Source organism: Callithrix jacchus, chromosome 14 (assembly GCF_049354715.1).
Source record: "Callithrix jacchus isolate 240 chromosome 14, calJac240_pri, whole genome shotgun sequence".
In the NCBI taxonomy this organism is placed as follows: Eukaryota; Metazoa; Chordata; class Mammalia; order Primates; family Cebidae; genus Callithrix; species Callithrix jacchus.
In genome coordinates this window covers 72,135,452-72,153,699 of record NC_133515.1, presented here as the reverse complement: position 1 = coordinate 72,153,699, position 18,248 = coordinate 72,135,452, and the positions used below count along the sequence as shown (strand labels likewise).

At 38.1% G+C, this 18,248-nt stretch overlaps 1 protein-coding gene across 5 annotated transcripts in view; it reads left to right on the top strand.

The window, feature by feature from the left end:
- Window positions 1–18,248, top strand: part of MTA3 (metastasis associated 1 family member 3) — a 274,841-nt gene that overhangs the window by 200,196 nt on the left and 56,397 nt on the right. For all 5 annotated transcript variants that reach the window (XM_078349438.1, XM_078349437.1, XM_008980775.5 and 2 more), the window contains exons 9-11: window positions 527–715; window positions 12,191–12,265; window positions 14,192–14,250. In XM_078349438.1, the coding sequence (XP_078205564.1) occupies window positions 527–715; window positions 12,191–12,265; window positions 14,192–14,250 (323 nt within the window). The remainder of the gene's footprint in view (window positions 1–526; window positions 716–12,190; window positions 12,266–14,191; window positions 14,251–18,248) is intronic.

Genomic DNA, 18,248 nt, shown 5'->3' with positions numbered 1-18,248 from the left:
GTGAGACCCCGTATCTACATAAAATAAAAAAATTAGCCAGGCATAGTGGCACATGGCTGTGGTCCTAGTTACTCAGGAGGCTGAGGCAGGAGGATTGCTTGAGCCCAGAAGGCTGAGGTTGCTACTACACTCTTGCCTGGGAATAGAGGGAAATGAGAGAGACCAGCCTGGCCTCTCTCATTTAGCCGAGATTGTACCAGTGCACATGCTTGTTGTCCTAGTTACCCAGGAGGCTGAGGCAGGAGGATTGCTTCAGCCGGGAAGGTTGAGGCTGCTGCTGTACACTAGCCTGGAAATAGAGGGAGATCCTGTGCTCCCCTCCCCCAGAATAAGGGTACAAGTCAACATTTTCTAAAGCAATAAATGATATCCTAAATAATTTTTAGTAATTTGTTTAAATTTTGTTAAAAAATAAATAAGTATATTGTTAATTATATCATTTATTTTATTGTTTCTATTCTTAAATAATGTAGCATGTTTGCATTTCTGGTTGATATTTTCTGTTCATTTTGTTTCTTTTCTTTAGTTTCATGCTATGGATACATTGTATAGACACAGCTATGATTTGAGCAGTGCCATTAGTGTCTTAGTACCACTTGGAGGACCTGTTTTATGCAGAGATGAAATGGAGGAATGGTCAGCCTCTGAAGCTAGCTTATTTGAAGAGGCACTGGAAAAATATGGCAAAGACTTCAATGATATACGGCAAGATTTTGTAAGTAGAAAATTATGAGTAAAATAAAATGTTGAGATGGGAATATTCTGTCTGTTTTAGAAATCTGGTAAACCTTACAGTATTCATTTAGCAAGCTTGTGAGTTAGTAATTTTTATCTGCTCAAAGTAAAATGAAGGCCAGTCTTTTTAAAAAATATTTTTAATTATTTTATTTTATTATTATTTTTAAAGCTAGTCAAGTGAAGCAGTAGGAGTGAAGGAACAAAGAAATCTGTAACTGGTTGTGATCAATTCGTTGTAAACACCACTTCACTCAGACCAGCCAGGTCTGGCGAAACTGATAATTATTTGGAGAAGAAATTAAGTAACTGTATCAAGCCAGGCGTGGTGGCTCATGCCTATAATCCCAGCACTTTGAGAGGCTGAGGCGGCCAGGCCGATATGGTGGAACCTTGTCTCTACGAAGAATATAAAAAAATCACTGGGCATGGTGGTGCATGCCTGTAGTCGGAGCTACTCTGGCTGAGAAAGGAGAATCAGTTGAACCCAGGGGGCGGAGTTTGCAGTGAGCCAAGATCACACCACTGTACTGCAGCCTAGGCGACAGCAAGACACCATCTCAAAAACAAAACAAAACAAAAACCCCACACTATCGGGAAGTCCTGTGTTTTTGGTGTAAACTTGGCAATATTATTTTATCCTGTTTACCTCTCTCTGAGTTCCAGTTTAAAATATGGTCAGCTCTTCTCACCATTTGCACTAAACAATCTGATCTCTGCTTTTAGACGAGTTGCTCTGCTTTAAGCCTTCTATATTTTTCTAGTTGTCTTACTAATTGTTGAGCCTGAATTTGATCTGGACCTGTAATGAAATGACTTCTGCCAAGCACAGTAGGAGAATTTGTTTTACGGGCTTTTGATCTTTGATTCTTTTCAATGATATAGAGCAGTGGTCCCCAACATTTTTGACACCAAGTACCAGTTTCATGGAAGACAGTTTTTCCATGGATAGGGGGTGGAGGGAGGTTTCAGAATGATTCAAGTGCATTTTGTTTATTGTGCACTTTATTTCTATTATGATTACATTGTAATATATAATGAAATAATGATATGGCTCACCATAATGGAGAATCAGTGGGAGCTCTGAGCTTGTTATCCTGCAACTAGAAAGTCCCATCTGGGGGTGATGGGAGATAGTGACAGATCATAAAGCATTAGGTTCTCATAGGAGTATGCTACCTAGATCCCTCACATTCGCAGTTCACAATAGGGTTTGTGCTCCTATGGGAATCTAGTGCCACCGCTGATCTGACAGGGTAGAGCTCAGGTAGTAATGGGTGTAATGCAGAGCAGCTATAAATACAGATGAAGCTTCCTTCGCTTGTCCACTCACCTCCTGCTGTGCAGCCCAGTTCCTAGTGGGTCTGTGGCCGGGGGTTGGGGACCCTTGATACAGGGTATGGTGTGTGTGTGTGTGTGTGTGTGTGTGTGTGTAATAGGTTTGTAGGTTTGGTTTATACACGCACACACACACATACAGATATTTTAAAACATATATATATATTTGAGATGGAGCCTCGTTCTGTAGCCAGGCTGGAGTGCAGTGGTGCCACCTCAGCTCACTGCAGCCTCCACCTCCCGGGTTCAAGCAATTCTCCACCTCAGCCTCCCGAGTAACTGGGATTACAGGCATGTGCCATAAGGCCCCAGCTAATTTTTGAATTTTTTAGTAGAGACAGGGTTTCACCATGTTGGCCAGAATGGTCTTGATCTCTTGACCTCATGATCCTCCTGTCTCAGTCCCTCAGAATGCTGGAATTACAGGCGTGCACCACTGTGCCTGGCCATATATTTTTTATTATTAAAATTTTTTTCTTTCTTTCTTTTTTTTTTTTTTTTTTAACCAATCAGTTTGAGCTTATGAGGTTAGCCTTGAACTGATGACCTCGCCTTTGCGAGCACCATGACCTCCGGCGGGAGCCACTTTGGACCCCTAAAATTTTTTTCTATTAGCTTTACTGAGGTATAATTGACAAATAGAAAATATGTATTTTCAAGGTATACAATATGATGACTTGATATACATTGTGAAATGCTTACCACAGTTAACGCATTCATCACCTCACTTATTTACCCCATGCAGTGGGGTAAATGTACGTACTATAGTAAAATGTACTTTGTTTTATCTTTGTATTTATGGACAGACCGTCTTTAGTTAAGCTTACAAGTTCTTTGAAATGGTGGAATTTCCATTTGAGATTTTCATAAATAGCTTTCTATGAAATCATCCTTTATTTTAAAGTATGAAAATAGTCTTTATGGACTGTTACATATTTTAGCCTGCCTTTTATGTGGTGAATCTTTACAGAATTGACACAAAATTATTACTTACCAATAGGGGTTGATAAATTAAATCCCAAACAGTAATTAAAACTGTTAGTGTCACTGATAATTTGTTTTTCTGGCAAAACTTCACTCATACCCAAATTGTTACATGCCATGATTTAAATGATTTACATTCTCAGGATGTACAGCTGAGAATTTAAAATGCATTGGTATTTAGCCTCAGATGGTCAGAATAACATAATAGTGCAGTGTTATTAATATAACAGTTATTAATGTAATAGAGCTACAACTACATAGAAATTGCAAAGAATACAACCTAATGAATCAAATCTACACTGTGAGGTTTAATACAAATTTAAAAAAGATAAAATACCTGACAATAAAATACCTGCGGATCTGATAAAGGAGTAGAAGGCGAGAAACACTAAAATGAAAATGCTTTTCCCTACACTGAATGTAATACCTCATTCTAGTGATGTTTACTGAGTCCCTGTAACATGCCAGGCCTGCAAAAACGCACTAGGCCTGCAACAAAAATTTAATGTGGTCTTTACTTCAGGGAATTAGTTCATAGTTAAAATCAAGAGATTGAAATATACACCCAAATACAATATAATTATTTCTGTCAGTACATGAACAAGTATATAGGAATATTAAAAAGGATTAATTGTGCCAGAGTGGGAGAGGCTTGATGAAGTTAACTGGCATTTTAGCTGGATTTCTAATACGTAAAGAGAGAAAAGAGCAGACAGCAAGGTAAACACTGAGGTGTGCAACTTACAGCACTCCTGGGCACTTAACACAGGACTAGAAGATAACTCTGTGAACCATAGGTTAGTGCAGTATACTTAGATGTAGAGGCTGGTATTGGTATCAGATAAAATTAACTGTATGAAAATAACAGTAATACTGTTAGGTAGTTTTTTGTTACCTTCATGATTTAACAAAATTACAGATTTGTAGCATGATATACATTAGTTTTTCTTTTGTTTTACCATAGCTTGTTTGAATAGAAAGCTTATTGAAACATTAAATATTAGGGAAGATGAAGAAACAGACATTAGGTTGGGCCTCCAAGATTGTGATTTTGAAAGCCACACTTCAGAACAGTCCAGCTCAGGATACTGCCATCCCTGCTGTGATTAGAAACCTAACTGCTGAATTAGGAAGCTGCCACTCTACCTGTGGCTTCAACGTGCTGTCTCTCCCTTGAACCCACCAGCAGGGTGCATTTAATACCAAATTCATCTCTCTTGCCAGTGCATCCATGGTGCAACCTAAATTATATCCAGAATCTTAGATGAAAGGGAGTCTGGAAAATGTGGATTTTAACCATGCTGACTGCCCACTACGTCATGATTGTTGAAGGGCCTGTCCATATTAAATTTGTTGCATTTTGGAGACTGGAATTGGCTGCCTGTATTGAGAAGCCTTAAAGTAAACAGGATAGAATGTCAGAGTGTTAACTGCTCAAAAGGTTTTGGGTTTTTTTGTGGTCATTGGTGTTTTTAAACTTCTTATCCCCTCTTTCCTTCCATACTTATAAAAGTAATATATAAACCTCGTAGGAAATAAAATGCATATAATGTTATTTCCTGTAATGCCATCACAGGTACATGATGTTGTTGGGGCACTGTATTTCTTATGACATGAAGTTTTAAGAAGTGTCCTTTTAGAAATTGTCAGGTGGTATATGCAACAAAAAGTCTCCTGGGCTTCCTTTGCTTAAATACTAGAGCTTTACCTAAGCACTGAGCAACTGTGTCATAATGGTGAGTTTTTAAAAGTGGTTTCATACCACTACCCAAAAGTAATAATTGATTATTTTCTGCTTCCACTCTCTTAGTTTTCGCAAGTGAATGACTATATTTTTGTGTTTGTACATTTAAGAACAAATTGCATAGAAGGTACATATTCAGGTATAGGTATTTTTATATTTAGTGTTTAGTGATAGCTTTAGTCCTGAAGCTTAATTTAACTTATTTCAAAATGTATACACAATAAAATTCACTCCTTTACAGTTTTTTACAGTTAAAGTTCTGTGAAGTTTTATAAATGCATACTCGCATAACCATCACTATAGGCTGGTCGTGGTGGCTCATGCCTGAAAATCTCCGCACTTTGGGAGTCTGAGGAAGGAGGATCGCTTGAGCCCAGGAGTTCAAGGGCAGCCTGGGCAACATAGTGAGACCCTGTTTCTTAAAAAACAAAACAAAACCAGGCTGGGTACAGTAGCTCGTGCCTGTAATCCCCAGCACTTTGGGAGGCCAAGGTGGGTGGATCACTTGAGGTTAGAAGTTTGAGACCAGCCTGGCCAACATGGTGAAACCCTGTCTCTACTAAAAATACAGAACAATTAGCTGGGTGTGGTAATGCAGGCCTGTAATGCCAGCTACTTCAGAGGCTGAGGCAGGAGAATTGCTTGAATCCAGGAGGTGAAGTTTGCAGTGAGCTGAGATCACGCCACTGCACTCCAGCCTCAGTGATGGAGCGAGACTTCATCTAAAAAAATAAAAACAGGTGGGGGGCTAGGCATGGTGGCTCACACCTGTAATCCAAGCACTTGGGGAGGCTGAGGTGGGCAGATCACTTGAGACCAGGAGTTTAAGACCAGCCTGGCCAACATGGCGAAACCCAATCTCTACAAAAACATACAAAAATCAGTCTGGCCTGGTAGTACGTGCCTGTACTCCGGGCTGCTTGGGAGGCTGAAGCATGAGAATTGTTTGAACCCGTGAGGCGGAGATTGCAGTGAGCCGAGATTGCGTCACTGTGTTCCAGCCTGGGTGGACAGAGTAAGACTGTCTCCACAAACAAACAAAACTCATCACCACAGTCAAGACACAATATAGTTCATCACTTCTCCTGTCAAGTCTCCCCTTTTATTATCAACCTCTACCCTAACTCTAACCCTGGCATCCACGGATTTATTCTCCATCCCTATAGTTTTGCCTTTTTCTGAACACTGTGTTAAGTAGAATCATTTAGTAGTATGTAACCTTTTAATTTTGGTTTCTTTTACTTAACATAATGCATCCGGTATTCATCAGTGTTGCGGCATGTATCAGTAGTTCATTTTCATGGCTTAGTATTACTGTTCCCTGTGTGAATGTACACAGTTTATTCATTCACCTGTTGAAGGGTGTTTGAATTGTTTCTGATTTTTGTTGATTATGGATAAAGTTGCTGTAAACATTTTGCATGCTAGTTTTAGTGAACATAAGGTTTTGTTTTTCTTGGGAAATACTAGCCGTGGGGTTGCTGGGTCTTACATGATAACTGTGTGTTTAACTTTATACGAAAACTGCCTCTGTTAGCTTTATAACATATCAGTGTAGCCAGACTGAACCACATTTTCCAGAATTCCCTTCCCAGTATGTTGCCCTTTAGGGTGGGCCGTGAGAAATTCTAGTGCAGGATTTGGAGAGCAGAAATGAAGCATCAGACATTTTTGTAGCTCATATGTGTTCTCATTTATCTGCTGACCCACCTTGTTGGCATGAGGCAATGTTGGGACTGCAGTTGCTCTATCTTCCCTAGGATCCTCCTTCATCTTCTCTGACTCCAGGACAAGGTGTGTGTTTGTGTGTTTAGCACCATGAAGAAAGCCTTAGTTTCTGCAGAACATGCATACCATCAGGGTCAAAGCCAGTCACCACTGACAAGTTTTCCCATCCTTATAAGCTCCAACTTTGCTGTCATATTTTGCTAGTTCAAATGCAAATGGATACAGCCACTTTGAAAAACAGTTCATTTACCAGTCAGGATTCAGTTAGAGAAAAAGGACCACAAAGACAGGTATGGCATGATCATAGTTCACTGCAGCCTCAAACTCCTAGGTCCAAGTGATCGTCTTGGCCTCAGCCTTGCTCATAACTGGGACTGCAGGCATGTGTGTGCCACCATGTCTAGCTAACTTTTTAAAAAAATATATTATTTTTTGTATAGATGTGGTTTCACCATGCTGCCCAGGCTCATCTTGAACTCTTGGGCTCAAGTGATCCTCCTGCCTTGACCTCCCAAGTTGCTGGGATTACACACATTATTGTCATTTTTTAAAACACCATTATAATAAGTTTGTAGTAGCATTTCATTTTGGTTTTAATTTGCATTTTCCCTAAAGATTAATGATAACCATCTTTTCATGTGTTTCATTGCCCAACGTATGTCCTTGATGTGAAATATTTTTCAAAATCTTCTGCTTATTTTAAAAGTTGGCCTTTTCTATTTGTTGACTTTGAGAGTTTGTTATGTATTTTGAATTCAGGTTTTTTTTTTTTTTGTCACATTCTCTCCTAATCTGCAGCTTTTATACATTCATCTTGTATTCTACAGCCTTGTGAATCTCTTGCAATAGTTACAGTTGTTTTTTTGGTAGATTCTTTGGGACTTTCTATATAGACAATCATGCTGCCTGCACATAAAGGGCAGTTTTGGTTTTTATTTCCCATCTATATGCCTTTCATTTATTTTAGTTACTTATTTGCCTGTTGCATTGGCTAGCATCTCTAATACAGTGTTCAAAAGAAGTGATAAGAGCAACATTCTTTTCTTGTTCTTTATCCTAGGGGAAATTAATTCATTTTTTTACTATTACATGTGAGATCAGCTGTGATTTGTTTTGTTTTTGTATGCGTCTTTTGATGACAAGCAAATTCCTCTCTAATTTTCTGAGAGTTTTTTAAAAAATCATGAATGATGTTGAATTTTGTAAGATGTGTTTTATGCATCAGTTGTGATTATAGGATGTTTATCTTTTTGTCTTTTGATGTGGTGAATGACACTGATAAATTTATGATTGTTGAAAACAACGAGTGTACCTGGCTTATCACTTCCACTTGGTTATGAGGTTTGTTTTAAAGTAGTGCAGAATTTGATTTTCCAATATTTTGTTAAGGATGTTTGCATCTGTGTTTTTGAAATTTATCTTTTTAAATTGACAAACTAAGACTTAATGTACATTTATTGTGTGTAACATGTTTTGAATCTATATTAATAATTAATATAGACCTTTTAGTTCCTTGTAATATCTTTGGTTTTATTTCAGGCTAATGATGTCTACTTAGAATGAGTTGGGAAGTATTCTCTTTTCTGTTTTCTGCAACTGTTTGTGTAGACTTAGTCCTTAAATGTTTGGTTGAGTTCACCAGTGAAGAAGTCATCTCTTTTTGGAAGATTTTAAAACTATGAAGTCATTTTATTTAGTAGACATGGGTCTTTTATTGTTACCTCTTTCTTCTTGAGTGAGTTTGGTAGTTTGCCTTTCAGAGGATTTGCCCCTTTTATCTTAAGTTGTCTAGTTTATTATTATAAGATGTTTATAATAGGAGTTTAGAATATTCTTATGTTATCCTTTTATGGTTTGTAGCATGGATCTGTAGTTACATCTACTCTCTCATTCCTGATACTGGTAATTTGTGTCTTTTTTCTTTTTTCTTTATCAGTCTGGCTAGCAGTTTATCAGTGTCATTGAACTTTGCAAAAAACAAACAAACAAACAAACAAACAAAAACCCAGCTGTTGGTTTGATTGACTTTTCTCTATTTTTTGTTTCATTGATTTCTGCTCATGTCTTTATTACTTCTTGCCTTTACGTTGCTTTGGACTTAATTGCTTTTTCTTTTCCTAGTATCTTATGATTGAAGCTTAAGGCTACAGATGTGGTAACACACCCTGTAGTCCCAGCTACTTGGGAGTTTGGAAAGCACAAAGCAGGAGGATCACTTGAGCCTGGGATTTTGAGCCTGCAGTATGCTATGATCATGCCTATGAATCTATTGCACTCCAGCCTGGGCAACATAGCGTTACCCCATCTCAATTAAACAAAAAGATTGAAGTTTACATCATTTATTTGAAACAGTTCTTCAAATATAAGCACTTAATGGCAGTGCAATAATGAATTCAGCTTTGCTTGAAAAATTCTGCTGTTACTTAAAACATATTTCTTTTTTTATGCAATTCACTTTTTTCTTTTTCTTATTCAGTACTGTAAAGATGTCTCTCTATCTGATGCACCTAATTTCTGATGAGAAGTTCTTGTGATGTGATGTTTCTTTTGCTTTGTCTTCAAGATTTCTGTCTACTTTTGGTTTTTGCCATTTTTACTTCCACAATGTGCCCAAATGTGTTTTTGTTTTTCTTTTTTTTGTTTTGTTTGTCCAAATGTGTTTTTCTTTGTAATTATTCTATTTGTAATTATCTGAGTGTCCTAGAGCTATTTTTTTCCCATTAATTTTGGATAATTCTTAGCCTTTTCTTTTTAAAATAATTTTTATTTTTAGCTTTTGTTGGTTCATAGGTATATATAATTATGGGGTATATGAAACTTTTTTTTTTTTTTTTTTTGAGACGGAGTTTCGCTCTTGTTACCCAGGCTGTAGTGCAATGGTGCGATCTCGGCTCACCGCAACCTCCACCTCCTGGGTTCAAGCAATTCTCCTGCCTCAGCCTCCCAACTAGCTGGGACTACAGGCATGCACCACCATGCCCAGCTAATTTTTGTATTTTTAGTAGAGACAGGGTTTCACCACGTTGACCAGGATGGTCTCAATCTATTGACCTCGTGATCCCCCTGTCTCGGCCTCCCAAAGTGCTAGGATTACAGGCGTGAGCCACTGCGCCCGGCTGAAACTTTTTTTTTTTTTTTCCAAAATGGAATCTCTCTCTGTTGCCAGGCTGGAGTGCAGTGGCATGATCTTGGTTCACAGCAACCTCCGCCTCCTGGGTTCAAGCGATTTTCCTGCCTCAGCTCCCCGAGTAGCTGGGACTATAGGTGCATGCCACCATGCCCAGCTAATGTTTCATTTGTAGTAGAGACAGGGTTTCATCACGTTGGCCAGGATGGTCTCAGTCTCCTGACCTCGTGATCCTCCTGCCTCGGCACTCCCAAAGTGGTAGGATTTCAGGTGTGAGCCACTGTGCCTGGCCTATGAAATGTTTTGATACAGGCATGCAGTATGTAATAATCATCTCATGGAACATCTCAGACACACACATACACACCCACGTGTGCATGCACACACACACACCAAAACCTAATAATAAGCAAACTGCATTTTAACTTCATTCCTTTTTTTAACTTTTTGTTGATTCTCTATGTCTTACTGTACTACGTTTTGGGAAGTTGTTGTAGTTACTTTTGATTCGCTCATCATTTAGGCTTTCTGCTTAAGACAAGTGTAGTTTACATACCACAATTACAGTGTTGTAATACTCGATGTGTTTTTCTGTGTACTTTGTATTACCAGTGGGTTTTGTACCGTCAGATGATTTTGTCTTGCTCACCAACATCCTTTTTATCTGATTAAAGAACTCCCTTTAGCATTTCTTATTGGACTGGTGTATTGTTGATGAAATCTTCCAGCTTTGTTTGTCAGGAGGTCTTTATTTCTCCATCATGTTTGAAGGATATTTCCACTGGGTATACTATTCTTGGGTAAACGTTTTTCCTTCAGCACTTTAAATATGTCATGTCACTCTCTCCGGGCTGGTAAGGTTTCCATTGAGAAGTCTGCTGCCAGCAGTGTTGGAGCTCCATTATAGGTTATTCGTTTCTGCTTTCTTGTTGCTTTTGGGGTCCTCCTTTATCTTTGACCTTTGGAAGTTTGATTATAACCTTCCTGAATATTGATGCTGATATCTTTCTCCAGGTTTGGGAAGTCCTCTGATATCATCCCTTTGAATAATCTTCCCGCCCCTCTTTCTCTACCTCCCCTTTAAGGCCAGTAACTCTTAGATTTGCTCTTTCAAGGCTATTTTCTACATCATGTAGGCGTGCTTCATTGTTCTTATTCTTTGCTTTTTTTCCTCCTCTGACTGGCTATTTTCAAATAGCCTGTCTTCAGGTTTAATAATTCTTTCTTCTGCTTGATTAGTTCCACTATTGGGTGACTCTGATGCATTTTTTCAGCATGTTAATTGCATTTTCAACTCTAGAATTTCTGCTTCTTTTTATTTCAACCTCTTTGTTAAATTTTTCTGACAGAATTGTGAATTCCTTCTCTCTTTTATCTTGAATTTCTTTGAATGTCCTCACAGCTATTTTGAAATATATATATACATATATGTGTGTGTGTGTGCATATATATATGTGTGTGTGTGTGTGTGTGTGTGTGTGTGTGTGTGTGTATATATGTTTTTTGGAGACAGAGTCTTGTTCTGTTGCCGAGGCTGGAATGCAGTGGTGTGATCTTTGCTCACTACAACCTCCACGTCCTAGGTTCAAGCAGTTCTCATGCCTCAGCCTCCCAAGTAGTTGCAGTTACAGACATACACCACTATGTCCGGCTCATTTTTTAAAATACTTTTAGTAGAGACAGGGTTTCACCACATTGGCCAGACTGGTCTTTAACTCCTGGCCTCACGTGATCCTCCCACTGTGGCCTCCCAAACTACTGGGATTACAGGCGTGAGCTACTGTGCCCTACCAGCTATTTTAAATTCTCTGTCTGAAAGGTCACATGTCTCTGTTTCTCCAGGATGGGTTCCTCCTGACTCATTTAGTTTGTTTGGTAAGGTCATGTTTTCCTGGGTAATCTTGATGCTTGTAGATGTTTGTAAGTGTCTGAGCATTGAAGAGTTAGGTATTTATTGTAGTTCTCACCGTCTGGGCTTGTGTCCATCCTGCTTGAAAAGGCTTTTTAAGGGACTTGGGCCCCAAGCCCAATATCACAGTGTTTTTTACAGATTCAGGGTGATCCCTAATTCAGGCTAAAGCTATTTAAATACAGTTTCTAAAATAGCACTGCAGCCCCACCTGTAGCTCAAGAACTTTCCCAAGTAAATAATGAAATGTTACCAGGGCTGGTCACAGTGGCTCACATCCCAGCACTTTGGGAGGCTGAGGTGGGTGGATCACCTGAGGTCAAGAATTCGAGACCAGCCTGGCCAACACCTTGTCTCTACTAAAAATAGAAAAAAATTAACCAGGCATTGTGGCATGTGCCTCTAATCCCAGCTACTTGGGAGGCTGAGGTCAGAAGAATTGCTTGAACCCAGGAAGCGGAGGTTGCTGTGAGCCGAGATTGTGCCACTGCTTTCCAGCCCAGGCAGCAGAGTGACAGTCTGTCTCAAGAAAAAAGTTTTTAAGGAAAGCACTTTCTATAATAGCTTATTTTCATCTCATTTTATTATATGTTAACACAGATGATATATTGATTTTTTTTTTCAGCTTCCTTGGAAATCATTGACTAGCATCATTGAATATTACTACATGTGGAAAACTACTGACAGATATGTGCAACAGGTAATTTTTTTCATATTGCTACCAATATGGTTGCATTATACTGACTTCGTTTATATTTTAATATTTTTTATCATGTACTAATTTTAAATTTGTTTTGTTTACCTTTTTCCACACTACTTTACTTACTACATGATTTTATGTCTTTAGGATATTATTTAGGATTTTAATCATATTTCCTTGACTTCAGCATGAATTATGATAAATATTTTTGAGAAATACCGCTAGAGAGGCATTATTTTCCTTGGATTTGAATGGTACTTCATCGCTTTGTAGTTCATGGGAATTACCAAAGATGTGATGCAAACGCAAACCTCTTGAACAAATTATTTTTATGAAGAATTGAAAATTTAGACCAATGTCATCAACCATATAATTTGATATGTTTTTAAAGTTCTTCTGAAACCTCTTTACATGGCATTTGTGTGGATATTTCCCCGAAATCAGTGGCCTTAACTGTAGTAATCTTATTAGTATGGTGTTTTGGTGTGGTACATAAGCTTTTTCTTAAATTATTTTAAAAAATGGAATAATTTAATTTTTGAGTCCTTTTCAGATCTCCTCAATGCAGGTAATATTACCTCTGGGGAAAAGTACATTTTCCCAAAATGATTTTAGCCAATACTTGTGTTACATTTGTATAGATATGTATCAGAACTGATGAAGAGGCAAATATATTTAACACAGACATTATTTTTCCTATATATGTAGGTTATACAGTGGCAAGTGTTAGATGCTATAAAAAAATTTTAAGAATCACTTTTTAAAATATGATAGTGAGCTGGGTGTGGTGGTATGCACCTGTATTCCCAGCATTTTGGGAGGCCAAGGCAGGAGGATTGCTTCAGCCCAGGAGTTCATATCCAGCTTGAGCAACATAACAAAACCCTGTCTCTAAAATAAATAAAAACTGAAAAGAAAGCAAAAGTACCATGGTGTATTGTTGAGGTCATGAATAGTGAATAGATACCCATGGCTTGTTGAAAAATGTTCAGTGTCAATATTAGTATAATTCGAAAAGTAAACAACTTAGGTGTAGATCAGGGTGATGTAGTCTGGAAACCTGTGTTATTAAAATCACACAGAGCCTCTAAAGATGGAGCTGATGATATCAAGGATGGTTGGGAAGTAGATAATATTCTTTTAAAAAATGTCAACCCTGTTCTAAAAGTTTCAAGTTGTTCCCCTAAGTATTTCTATTTTCTCTTCATTGGGAAAATAGAAGATAGCCTTAAATTCTGGTTTGTCTTATTTTTGGACATTAACCATATGTTATTTTACTTCTCTATTTGCCTTCATTATCATCTTGGTCAGTGTCTGGATTTGATTACATAATTTCCTTCCCATTCCTTTCTCTACATATGGCTCCTAATTGGTTCCACTAAAATATATGAATTTAGCTGAGGTTTAAAGTTTACTGTGAATCTCCCAACAGTTGAGAATAAATGCTTATTTAATTCTACTAAGAATAGCTACAATCACTCCTCTTGCCTGGACTTTGGAAACAAATAATCTCTGAATATTTTTCTAAAAGCAGAGCGAGAGAGGGAGAGGGAGGGGGGGGAGAGAGAGAGAGAGAGAGAGAGAGAGAGAGAGAGAGAGAGAGAGAGAGAGAGAGAAGTAAAAATGGTTACTTTAAAGGTCCTGTTTATTCACTCATAGAGGAATGGAAAATGGAGTTACTCATTGCTTCATTTTTAAAACCTATGGCTAAAATGGTATTAATACTTAAAGTTTTGTACCGCAGAATCTAGTGACTTTTCTTCATGTTATTGCTGTTTAAGGACATGCATATGAAAGAAAAGCTTGTCTTAAAATTCTAATTTTTAAATTACACTTTAATACATATTTTCTTGTGAAATTTCAAGAAAATGAAGTAGTAATAATTAGGCATTACATGTAAAATGTTTTATTCATCTTTTTAATTAGAAACGTCTAAAAGCAGCAGAAGCTGAGAGTAAACTGAAACAAGTATATATCCCAACTTAGTAAGTAAATGAAATCTTGTAAAATATTTCTTATGGTCTTAATTTTATCATTGCAGAATGTCATTTTGTTCAATTTAAGCAAAATTTGAACTTTTGTGTATCTTTCTTCTTCTACAAAGCATGAGACTTACTATTATACTACTACAAGGAAAAGGAGCCAGTGAGAGAAATCTCAAATAGACTAACCTAAAGGCTAGAGGAAGACTGCCATGCACTATACTTTAATCAAATCAAAGCTGCAGGGAAAGTGTCAGAAAACTAACCTCTAAAATGCTATATTATTTGAAGCAAATGTGTATCAGAAAGTTAGCAACTTTTCAAACTACAGATTTTGTTTGGGTAATGCATACTGCTCTTTGGAGGTTTGTTGTTTATTTGGTTGAGGATTTTACATTGTTTTCTTGGTTCTAATGGTAATTAGAACCATACTTGATAAATGTGTGATAAATAATGGAGAAGTTTTCATTGTTTTGTGTGTCTAGTATTCTATCATTATTATCCTTTGAATTCAGAAATTATTGTCATATCAAAATGAATGGCAATTTTTTTCCCCATTGCTTTTTTTAAATGAAGCTGGGTGTGGTAGCTCATGCTCATAATCCCAACACTTTGGGGGACCTCACCTCTGCAAAAAAATTATAAAAGAAAAATAAATAAATAAATAAATAAGTTACTCTATCCTTTCGTTGATTTTTCAGAGTTTTCTCATTCATTTGTTTAAGAAGAATTGGTTTATTGAGCACCATGTGTATATTATTCTATCCTAGATTCTTTTAGGATTAAATGAAATTTATTACAGGATTCTACATGCTGCTTCAAGCCTTTTCTCACTCTTCAACCTAAGTACAGTTGTTTCATAACTAGCTTTTTGTTTCCTGAATTTTGATATTTTATGTAATACGTGCTTTTATATACATATAGGAGGCCTCATAGACAATGAGTTGTGATCTTTCATATTGATCTTTTACCTCAAGGCAGATAACTCTGGCTTAATTTTAAGAACAGGCTGGGCATGGTGGCTCATGCCTGCAATTCCAGTACTTTGGGAGGCTGAGGCGGGCAGATCATGAGGTCAGGAGATTGAGACCATCCTGGCTAACATGGTGAAACCCCACCTCTACTAAAAATACAAAAAAATTAGCTGGGTGTGGTGGTGAGTGCCTATAATCCCAGCTATTTGGGAGACTGAGACAGGAGAATCGCTTGAATCCGGGTGGCGGAAGTTATAGTGAGCTGAAGTCACATGGCACGGCACTCTAGTCTGGTGACAGAGCAAGACTCCATCTCAAAAAGAAAAGCATGTAATTTATATAGTCTGTAATTTTTATTTAGCCCTTCTGCAGAGTGGTTTCTAATTCCTTTTAAATTATATGTTTTGTATGACACATTTATGAAAGAGCCACTTCTCAAATATAATACTGTTGCAACTCATGTGTCTTAGATTTGAAAAGCAAGCATACCAGCTTTCTTATACTTCAAAGTGCTGCTACCATGTAATAAATAATATATATATAACTAGTTTTTACCAAGTAACCCAGATAATTGTTTTCATTTGGCTTTATGTTGACTTTGGAGTCAACATAGTCAGGGATCAACAAAAAATAGTCTCAGGACAAATCTGACCTACTGCTTGTTTTTGTAAATAAAATTTTGCTTTATTTTTGTTTTGTGAGATAGGGTCTTGCTCTGTCACCCTGGTTGAAGTGCAATAGTGCAGTCATGGCTAATTGCAGCCTCAAACCTCCGGGCTCAAGTGATCCTCCCACCTTAGCCCCCCACATAGCTGGGACCACAGATGTGCCCCACCACACCTAATTCAGTTTTTGTAGAGACAGTGTCTCCCTATGTTACCCAGGAGTTCTCATGAACAGTGGAAATGGATTTTATGCAGAGAGTCCTGGTCAGATTAGCACTTTGAGATCACCTGCTATATGCTGGGAAATGGTTTGGGCAAGAGGACTAAGAGTAGATGCAGGGAGACCAGTTCGGAAGTGCTTGGAGAGGAAAGATCACAGTAGCTTGACCTAGAGTAGTAGCTCTGGAAATGGTGTGATATTTGGAGGTGGCTGACTTTTATGGCAGGCAGGGGGTGTCAAGTGTGAATCCTAGGTTTCTGGCACAGTTAAGTGGATTGCCATGCTATGAAACTGTGCCAGAGAATCAGGTTGGGTCATTTTGAGTTTATCTGCAAAGATGTGTGTCAATATGCTGTCACCAGATGCTGGATATATTGGTCTTAATCTCAGTGCAGAAGGCCTGGGCTAGAGATACATATGTGAGCTCCATCAGCATATAATAGTTATATTTGAAATCATAGGTAAGATTCCTGAGGGAGAGCAGTAAGAAAAAGGGCCTTGACTCTGCCTTGAATAAATCCAGTATTTATAGATCAGGTAGAATATGATAGCTAAAAAATGATAGGTAGTTGAGTATGGTATCACAGAAACTAAGAGAGGAGTATGTTTCAAGAAGGGGGAGAGAGATTTAACAGTTTTGGATGCTGGTGGGAAATAGCCAAGGAGTTTAATAACATGGAGATCATTGGTGATCTCAGTGGCATGGTGAGCACTGCTGCATATGAGCCAAGGAAGTACAAGCAGATGAGGGAGCAAAAGGGAGTTGAGTATACAGTGTTCTCTAGAGGGCAGGAGGGTTGGAATCCCCAGCACAGATGAGGGAAGTGAGGGAAGATTTGCGTGTTAGCTAAAAGGAAGGGCAATTCATATAATGTGTCTTTTAAAACATTAAAAATGTTTGCTTATAGTCAGATTGTCACAATGACACCAGTTATTTGTCCCTTGGGAATTAATCTGTAGGTACTTGGTTTTGCAGAACATACTTTACGTGATTCACATGTCTTTATGCAATCTTGGCACACTTGTTTTCCTTTTGTGATTATTATCTTTAAGACAGGTGATATATTCAATCAAATAATGTTCTAGATTCAGTTGAGCAATGAACTTTGCTGTCATTCTTTTTTAAGGCAGCTCAACTCTACATTTGTATTAGCTCTTTTTCAACACACATATTTAGTACTCTGTTAAATATTAGACATTTTTATATTTCTGGGAAACTTCTAGCCAGTCATTTGACTCTAAGGGGAAAGCAGTTCTATTTTATATATAGTAAATTTTTAAAAATCAGGAATATTGTATATTATTGAAAATGCTAGTCATTCTAAATCACCACTTTTATAGTTTCAGCTGAAAACTATAAGAAGAGAAACACCTTCTATCTGATTTAAAATGTGTTTTAGGGCCAAGTGCAATGACTCATGCCTGTAATCCCAGCACCTTGGGAGGCCGAGGCAGGAAGATCGCTTGAGGCCACGAGTTTGAGATCAGCCTGCAAAAAATAGTGAGACCTCATCTCCATGAAAAAATTTAAAAATTATCCAAATACGGTGGCAAATGCCTGTAGGCTTATCTATTTTGGAGGTGGGAGGATTGCTTGAGCCCAGGAGTTTGATGCTGCGGTGAGCTGTGATCATGCCACTGCACTCCAGTCTGGGTGACGGAGTGAGAACCTGTCTTCAGAAACATTAAGTAGATAGATAACAAATAATAAATTTTGAAAAATCTATTTTATAACCAGGCATGGTGGTGTATGCCTGTAGTCCCAGCTACTTGGGAGGCTGAGGTGGGAGGATCACCTGATGCTGAGGGGTTGAGGCTGCAGTGAGCCATGATCATGCCACTGCACTGCAGCCTGGATGACCCTGTCTCCAAAACAAACAAAACCATTTTAAAGGTGAGGTATGGTAGCTCAAACCTGTAATCCCAGCACTTCGAGAGGTTGAGGTGGGACGAAACCTTGAGTCCAGGAATTCAAGACCAGCCTGGGTAACATAGAGTCCCTGTATCTACCAAAAAAAAAAAAAAGAGCAAGGTATGGTGGCACACACCTGTGGGTCCACACTACTTCAGAGGCTGAGGTGGGAGGATCACCTGACGCTGAGAGGTTGAGGCTGCGAGCCATGATCATGCCACTGCACTGCA